Source organism: Kryptolebias marmoratus, linkage group LG22 (assembly GCF_001649575.2).
Source record: "Kryptolebias marmoratus isolate JLee-2015 linkage group LG22, ASM164957v2, whole genome shotgun sequence".
Lineage (NCBI taxonomy): Eukaryota > Metazoa > Chordata > Actinopteri > Cyprinodontiformes > Rivulidae > Kryptolebias > Kryptolebias marmoratus.
In genome coordinates, this window is record NC_051451.1 from 973,279 (window position 1) to 982,305 (window position 9,027).

Below are 9,027 nucleotides of genomic sequence, written 5' to 3' on the forward strand. Positions count from 1 at the left end.
CTAAAGCAGGAGTAGAAAAATACCCTAGTCCCGGGACTAGTAATTCTGTCAGTAATTTCAACTTAAAATACTAAAGCAAGTAGTGTGATAGTGGGGATGATCCCTAGCACAGACTAGTGGATTCAGGCTTGGTTTTTCTACCATTGTAAATGTTTATTTCCTATGTTTTAAAAATACAGATATTGTATTACAGTTCACTGTCCATCTGATACAGCGTCTTCTCTATGCACCCGTAACTTTCACACTTAGGTTATACTCCATTAGACTTACACAAATGACTTAGTAGACAACCAGAGAAATGTCTTCACACATAAAAGGTTTTAAATATACTTATAATTGATTTACATTCATTTCATTTGGTACTTTGACATAGGCTAATTTACATACTAGATCAAATTTCACTTACGAAATTCATGATTGAATGTGTATATTTTAATTTTGATGTGAGATCTTTACAGAGGGCTGTCTTCAGCTGTTATTCCACCACGTCAACATCCCCGACACTGGGTTTCTTAATTATGCCAGGATTCCAATTTAACCCCTTGCATACTGGATTAATTTTCATTTTCCGTTCCCCAGGCACGGAATTAATTCTGCTAAAAAAACATTTTTTGCAGTTTTGGATATTTTCTGGTTTTGCTAACAAAAAAATGTGAAGATATCTGACACAAGGTGAAATAAAGTATGTTTCCTGAAAAAAATTCACTACTGTATCCATTTTGGGGCAAAAATTTTGTTTTTTGTCAAAAAGTGACATTAAGTTTTAGAAAGCTACCTACATGTACATCTGTGTATTTGTTAGCCCATAGATAAAAAGTATTTTAAATTTTCAGGAGTCCAAGTCAACATAAAGCCTTCTGCCAAAGCCAAGAGTACTAACTGTAATCTCAAAGTGAAGCACTCTTACCGGTCAGTTGGTGTCTCATGTGGAATTGGCCCAATGCCCGATGTTCCCACAGTGGCCCAAACTCCAGCTACATCCACCCCATTCAAGCCAGTAAAACGACCTCGTTTAGAGGAAGAGCCAGAAGATGACCCAGTTGAATTGGATACAATACCATTCATTGACTGTGAAGACGCCGATCCATTGTGGAATCTAAATACTTCGTGAGTTATTTTTTCAACATATCATTGCCAGCAGCTGTTTTATACTTGGGTGGAATGAGAAAATGAACCATTGACAGAGTTTTAATGACATCAACCACTGTTAATGTTATTTTCCAGTTTGATGTAGTTTCTGATGACTGATAATGATAAAGAAAAATGAGAAAAATAGACTTCGTCTTCATTATGCTGGGAGATTACAGTTAAGTTCAGTCAACATGCAGATTAAAATATTTGTTGAGATTTTAACACAAAAACAAACATACATGTAGAGTTAACTATTTGAGCTAGTTTGTAGTAATTCCTGCTGTTATACCAGGGACGCTTAGGCATGATAATGTAAAATATTCTGTTGTTTTCTGATTATTTTCTTTATTTCTGTTTCAGTGATATCCTTGAAGCTAGTATCGATGATGATGATGATGACATTGATGAAGAAAATACAGGGTCTCTCAGTGACAGTAAACTGTTTGCTGTGGAGAAAGGCCAGCTGGTTTTACTGTTCAACAGATGCCATCAGTGTGGCCTACTAGGGGCATCTGCCGTAATAACATCAACTGAGGGATGCCAAGTGAGAATAGAACAGTCCTGCTTGGGATGTGAATCGAAATGGATTTGGAAGGGGCAGTCATTGGTTGGGGGTTATCCAGCTGGCAATCTGGCCCTTTCTACAGCAATCCTGAGTGCTGGTGCCCTTCCTGGAAAAACCCTTAGGGTCCTGAAATTTTGGGGAATGCAGGCCATTTCACCAGCTACATTCTTTACTCACCAAAGAAGGTTCCTTCATCAGGCAGTAAGGAATGTGTGGAATGAGGAGCAGGAGAGGGTTTTGGGTGCAATGCAGACCACTGCCATTCTCTCTGGAGACGCCCGCTGCGACTCGATGGGGCACTGTGCTAAGTACGGGAGCTACAGTCTCCATGACACGATACACAACAAGATCATCTGTACTGAACTTGTTCAGGTGAGTTCACAATTTTGAGAACAAATGTACAGTAAAACTTGCCTAAAATGTGTACTCACTTGGATTGGTAAATTTTGCCCATCAGGGGCCATACTTTTAGTATGTACACATGTGTTCCCTATTTTTGAGACCCCCCAATGTACAGCAAATACATAAGAGTACCCTATTAGATCTTGATTTTTCTGACCCCACGCCCTCTTATATGTAGTGTTATGCATACATTACATACTGCTCTTATGAATCTTATGATGTTAGACGTAACTTTAGTGACTTTCAATACAGTTTATTATTTGTTTGTATGCAAGTTTTCTAATGTATTTATGTACTGTGGATTATGTAGTTTTATGTAGCTTTTTCCTCATAGTTTTCTGTTGGATAAGCATTGTGTGGTACTGACTACAGTGTAGTATTCAAAGTGATTTACATGCAGAGTTAATACTGCACTATTACTGCACGGCCAAGTACACTGTAACCCATAACAGTAACACAGGAAATGATGCTCTATAGCCTTATCAGCGTGATCAGGAATGTGTGTCTGTAAGATTAAGCAAACTTTTCTCACAATTTCTTATATTGATTTCAGAGTAACGAAGTGAAGTCCAGCAATGCAATGGAATTGCACGGGCTGAAGAAGGCCTTATCAGTAATTGAGGAGGCAAAACCAGATGCACAAATCGTGTTGACGACTGATGGCCACAAATCTGTCGCCAAGTGGTTGAGGGAGGAAAAGGCAGACAAAGTAAAACATCACCTTGACATATGGCATGTGTCTAAAGGTAAGTTACACTAAACCTTGAATATACATGTAACCATGCATGATTTTATATATATTTATGACCAAGGTGGAAAAATACTGCATTATTTGATCATCTGCGCTATACTAGGCTGTTTCATGTCATTTGTGAAAAACGTGTTATATGTGAGGATTCATGCTTGCATTTATCATGTTTATGATGGGACCTTCCTTTTAAAGGTCACTTCGCATGGAGGACACCAAAATTCATTTGCAGAGATTACAAGAATCTGAAAATTTTGAATTACTTAGAATTTGCATGGTAAAAATTTTTGCAGCTGAACTGGTTTTATTCAAGCTTGGTATTCAATTTTTATGGGGATATAATACATGTATAATGTGGCATTAAATGTGTTATTATATTGTGTGAAAAGTTTTGATTTTTCCCGTCAAACATCAAAATCATTGCTGGTTTTTATATATTGAATCTAGAGCCAAGTACTGACATGTAATCATGCTAAGCAGGCTTTTGGCTTGGTTGACATGACTAGTCATATAGCAGAAAACAGACCCCTGGAGAAAACCTTTATTAATTATTGAATTGATTCACCCTCTCCGCTACATGCTGGACTGATATGAATTCGAACCTGTGATTTGAGTTGGCAGACCAATATCTTTCTACTGCACCTGTCCACTCTTGACTGCTTGACTTACAGCCCCTAATGAATTTGTTAAATGTATTTCAGGTCTGTGGAAAAAATTATCAGGATTAGCCAAGAAGTTCCCTCTAGTGGCTAAGTGGATGAAGGGTATTAGAAGACATTTGTATTGGTGTGCACAGTCATCAAATGGGGATCCAGAGTTGATGGTGGCCAAATGGAAATCCGTGGCTAACCACATAGCCAATATCCATGTGCACGAAGACAAGCGCTTCCCAGAATGTTGTCATGGAAAGATCTACAGAGAATGGTTTGACCCAGGTAGATAGCTTGGTTTCCTAGACCTAGCACATGTACACAAAAACAATTACTTGTAATTCAATCCTTGTGCATGTTGTGACATGAATTTAATTGTTTGCTTTGTGGAGTGGACATTTCCTAATCCATTGAGCTCTCTATCAAGAACATTATAATAGGACCATTCTATCGAAGGCGACATTTATAATCAGGACCTCTACATTAAAGACACTTTGTCAGTCCAAAGTGTTTTGCTGTATATGAAACTACCTTATTTTTAGTGGACATTTCATATTCTGAGGCTGATGTAAAAAATTACCCACAGTATTTAAGTAGTCATATTTATTGGTAATTTTTTTGTTTAACTTGATACTAGTAGCACTTCTAATGCATACTTTAATCCTTCCGCATTATTTGTTTAATTACAGCTTCTGAGGCCTATGACAAAGTCAGTAGAATACTGCTGGCAAAGCAGCTATTGGTGGCGGTTGCAAAGCTGAGCCCTGATGGCCAAACGTCTGGTTTAGAAGGCTTCCATGGAACAGTCATTCACTTCGCCCCCAAGATGTATCACTTCGGATACAATGGAATGAAGACGAGGTAAGATCTCAGCTTGCACAGAATTACTCTATTAGCCCTCTTCAGACCCCGACAAAGCGGTGCTCGGATGCTAGACTACCACACCTCAAAATCCTTGACACAGCCCTGTAAATGTTTGCGTTCTGATCAGATGAGCTAGATGGTTAAAAAACAGCTGACAACTGTCAACAAGTAGTAAATATTCTAAAAGCTTTAACACATGTATGATACATGTGTGGCTAATTTGACATTGTTCAACAAAGTAAATTTCATGCTAAAATAATGTGTTTTACATATTTCAGGTTGCAAGTTGCTGCCTTGCATTTTAATGAAAATGCAGGTCGTGAACAAAGAGTTGCAGAGAAAACTGGACAGTCCTGCCACTCTATCCATTTTCCAAAAGCCAAGAAAGGAGAGTACATAGTGAGGGCTGTTAAAGTTGATCGAACATACAGTAAGTTCCCTATGCATTATACTTTACATGTACATGTATAGCAGCTGTATATTGTAATTCTGGAATGTTTATTTTTATGAATGCCTGTTAAATCAATATTTTATTGATTTCTTCTAAATCTGTAGACTATCAACATTTCAGTTTGAAAAATATACTTAGTACATGCAAACATTGTATTTTATGCATGTTAAGGGTGACACTCAATTAAGTATGCAAAATAGAATATAAAATTTTAAAATATTTATTTACAAGCACCTACAATACATACTAGTAATACATGTTTCTCAACATAACTAATGTCATGTACATAGTACAGTAGTATTTGTATTTGAAATATTGATGAATTATACTTGTTTTCAGGATATGCGGAAAAGATTGCCACTGAGGTAAAAAGACTTGTGAACAGCAGAAAGACCCATGAAATTGGTGAAGTTCCGCCCCCCTTGTGTTCTAAATACACAAAACCAACAAAAGATACAGCTATAACAGAACACAGTGCTCACATGCGTTATCGAAATAAGTGACTTTCATCGAAATCATCATCCTAATATGTCCATAAACCCAGAGTTCGGTGGCTGTTCTGTGAAATGAACATTGTCGCTATAATATCTTCATGATGAAACCAAAACAACACTTTGAAATAAGAATTGATTACGAATCCTGATTTCTTCAGGTTGATACTTAATACGCCTCTAATCTAAGAATCCAGTGAAGACAAAATTTTCTTCCAGTCCAGGGGGAGGAAAAAATGCACGGATTTTGCTGACAACACATGATGGAAGAACAACACGAATGTGCTCCCCAAGAAAACTCCAGCACCAGCTGACAAATTGTCTGTAGCCAGTATGCCTCATCTTTTTGTGGTATGGTCCATTGTATGCTTTTTTCCCGTATTGAATTCGGTAGAGCTTAAAAGCTATCTCTAAAACCAGTTCATCAAGGCATAGTGTGTTAAATCCACTGAGGTCAGTAATACAGCCAGTTGGTTTGTCGTCTTCATTGTATTCTAGCTTGATGCTGACTACGTTTACACTGTGGCAGCACACACACTCTCTCTGAGTTGGTTGGACTTGACAGTGCCCGCAAGAACACCTGTAAATAGAAGGAGGAATATTGTGTAAATATTGTAGAAATATATTTTTTGTATTCATGTAAATATTGTAGAATACGATTTTTGGTATCATGTACATATTGTAAAATAATGTTTTTGTCATGTAAATACAAGGATAGTATAAGATTTTGTGTCCTGTAAATATTGTAAAATAGGATTTTTTTCTTTTTCTAGCACAATCTTTTTTTAACAAACTGAAAATGAAGTGATATAATAAGAACACTCCTCTCTTTTGCTGTTTTGTTCATTCTCTTGTTAAGAATTTCAGTGAGCAATTCCTTGTAAAAAAATCTTATAAGATGGAACTATAGAACAGCCAGTGCACCGGAACTGCAGTGGCCATGACATGCATGATGGCTGGGACCTTCTTCACAAACATCCATACGACATAACGAGTTGGTAAATCTCTTAGTCAGACTCAGAGAGGAAATAAAGCAGAGAGTTTACTGTAAAACTGGAAATTTTCGCGCACAATTTATTTTCGCGAGTGGGGCTGAAATTGCGAAAATAAATCTTGCGAAAATATTATCTCTAATGGATAATAGGATAACAGGATACAGTGACCAGACGGCGTGGATCATTGTTGTTGAAGGAAGTTTAGTTGGCATAGCTATAATTAACAACACTGAGTGAAAGTTCTACTGTAAAAGTGTAATAATGCACCACCACAGCTAGCTACAGTTCTATTGTAATACACCACCATATATGTAGCTAGCTCCGAACTTCTGATACATGATATATCGTAACGTTTAGGCCTGGATTAAATTTTTCATTTTTGTATATAAAATGGATAGGAATTGGATGTTCAGTCATTAAAAATCCGACTACCGTGTGTGTTATTGAAGCCTATGATGTTGCTAATTCCGGACAGATAAGAACCCAATAAAAAACAAGTTTCACAAATATTTTTGCTTGTCTAAATGTAAAAAATGATTAAAATAGACTGTTAGTATTCATTTCTACAGATAGAAAAGATCTTTACCAATTTTCTACAATATTAAAGTCTATTTCTGGTGTCGGGTGGACTTCCATCTCCTCCTCGTCGTCGTCCGGTGGTGGTTGGACCTCTGGTTCGTCCATATATGGCTGGATTATTCCATCAATATCGCATTCAAATCTGCCCTCCCCGAATTCTTCATCTTCTAATCCTGATTCGGACACTAACAAATACGCCTCATCCTCAGATTCGAAATCAAATTCGCTGAAATCCGACGAGCTCGAGCTACTACATACACTACCGGTATCCATTTTGCCAGTGAGACAGTCATGGCGGTGCGCTTGGGACTCCCTTTGCTGACGTCATACACAAAGGAGCCTTGTTTGCATGTCTGAGACAATTGGCTCTATTATGTTTTCGGAAAGCCTCGGAATGGTCTACAAAATTCAATTTTTTTACAGTTATTAGGTTGACTAATCTCCATCCGACGGCATGAATTTATTATTTGTTATAAAAAGAACCAGAAACGACAATTATATGATATTCAACAAAAGACGAGGTTTTTGCTCTTTAACGTATGTGTATGAAGTTTAAAACATGGGTCCATTGGTCTAGGACCTACCAAAGTCTCTTGGCAGGATTTTGTAAAACCTAGAGGAAGTCAGCCATTTGAATGAAATGGCAATTTTTGGCGATTTTTACATTGCACTAAACTTCAGGAGCATGACCAGGCGCTGTTGCACCTGGAGGAGAAAGTGAATCTTTTTCAGAGAGAACAGGGACGCAGGGAGACAGACAGGCAGCCACACTGATGAGACTTCTGTGCAATACAGATTACCCAAATGTGTGAGGGCTCTTCATCACTGCTTGCAGTTTTAATTTAATTTGTTTTTATTTTTTTTCCTGTTTTTAACCAGCTTGTAAAGCACTTTGGTCAACCTTGCTGTTTTTAAATGTGCTATATGCAGCAGATAAAGTTGACACTGACAACAGATGAGATTTCTAAAGTAGCTTTAAAAAATTTGATTCATCAAACCACAGGACATCTTTCTACTTCATCTGATGATAAATAGGCTCAGGGCATGAGTTCTTAAATTTGGTCTCAATAAATAAAACAAAACTTCTAACTATTTCAAGTTAGGCTTAAGATTTCTTATTCCAATATACTTCCATATGTAAAATGACTGAGACAGAATGGGGGGGGCTGAAGTCTGAAGTTGATCTCCCACTGTTACATCTCTGAGCCAAAAAGGGTTGCATTTACAAAGCTGAGTAGTGGCCCTTTTTCAGTTGCTAGGGTCCGCCGTACTCGACTCAATTCAGCACACGTTCAGTCTTTCCACTAGGTCGTCCCCCTTGTTTCCAGCTGTGTTTACAGAACCGTCTCCAGGGTGGTTCCATAGGGACAAAGATTTTGACATCAGCAGACTGCAAGCCGTCGATTGGCCAGGGAGCAACGTCAGTCATGAGAGCATCTCCTTCATAATAATTAAACCCACTATTTTTAAAATCTTCCAACAGCAACATTCAATATGTCATTTAGGTTTTTTTTTAAAAATAGCAACGTGTTAACCAACACTGCAGTGCAATGGGAAGGTACAGACATTTCTGTGCTTGTTGTCTGACAACAGAATTGTGATGGAGCTAGACCAAATGGACTTGATTTACGAGCTGCGATCAGCTGAGGGAAGTTGGCCAGGACTCAGCCCATGTCATTTTTGGAAATATGTTATAAGATGGTGAGTGTTTTGTGACTAACCATTGGTGGTAAGCTTACTTCAAACATGGATACTTTAAAAGTAACATAGTTATCTCCTGCATGCAGACAACTGGCTTGCTAGCTAACTTGCTAACATCACTGTATACTGGTAAAAAAACAATAAACATGTTTCACACCACATTATTTTTAGCAGCAGCAGAGGAAGTAACTTTTCTTTACTTGGGTTAAAACAGATTGACAAATATTTATCTCGGTGAAAAAAATCACAATGTCCACTTGAGTAATAAAAAATATTACCTTTACAATGTATTTAAAGAATAACAGTAAAATACAATTGAGTGAAGCACAGCTACATAAAAAAATGTTCTTAAATATGACAAATAATTTTACATTCCATCACGCTGCTTTTAGCTGCAAGTGTATTTCTCACAATATATATATATATATATATATATATATATATATATAT

The 9,027-nt window shown here is 37.3% G+C and overlaps 2 protein-coding genes across 2 annotated transcripts; one reads left to right on the forward strand and one right to left on the reverse strand.

The window, feature by feature from the left end:
* The first annotated feature begins 838 nt into the window (after positions 1–838).
* Positions 839–5,525, forward strand: LOC108249395. The gene is made up of 7 exons (XM_017438778.3): positions 839–1,107; positions 1,492–2,068; positions 2,652–2,844; positions 3,548–3,781; positions 4,186–4,357; positions 4,639–4,790; positions 5,151–5,525. The coding sequence occupies exons 1-7, from the start codon at positions 941–943 to the stop codon at positions 5,312–5,314; spliced, it is 1,659 nt and encodes a 552-aa protein (XP_017294267.3). The 5' UTR covers positions 839–940; the 3' UTR covers positions 5,315–5,525.
* Positions 5,016–7,241, reverse strand: LOC119616657 (P2X purinoceptor 7-like). The gene is made up of 2 exons (XM_037973366.1): positions 6,884–7,241; positions 5,016–5,882 (listed from the first exon to the last, which is right to left on the reverse strand). Exons 1-2 carry the CDS (start codon positions 7,147–7,149, stop codon positions 5,483–5,485), a joined length of 666 nt encoding a protein of 221 aa, XP_037829294.1. The 5' UTR covers positions 7,150–7,241; the 3' UTR covers positions 5,016–5,482.
* Between the last annotated feature and the right edge of the window lie 1,786 nt (positions 7,242–9,027).

Excerpts from the sequence above, each read along its gene's own strand:
- LOC108249395 (XM_017438778.3), top strand. The coding sequence starts at position 941 with ATGCCCGATGTTCCCACAGTGGCCCAAACTCCAGCTACATCCACCCCA. Across the intron at positions 2,845-3,547 it reads CATATGGCATGTGTCTAAAG|GTCTGTGGAAAAAATTATCA; the intron begins GTAAGTTACACT and ends AATGTATTTCAG. Across the intron at positions 4,358-4,638 it reads TACAATGGAATGAAGACGAG|GTTGCAAGTTGCTGCCTTGC; the intron begins GTAAGATCTCAG and ends TACATATTTCAG.
- LOC119616657 (XM_037973366.1), bottom strand. The coding sequence starts at position 7,149 with ATGGATACCGGTAGTGTATGTAGTAGCTCGAGCTCGTCGGATTTCAGC. Across the intron at positions 5,883-6,883 it reads TTTAATATTGTAGAAAATTG|GTGTTCTTGCGGGCACTGTC; the intron begins GTAAAGATCTTT and ends TTCTATTTACAG.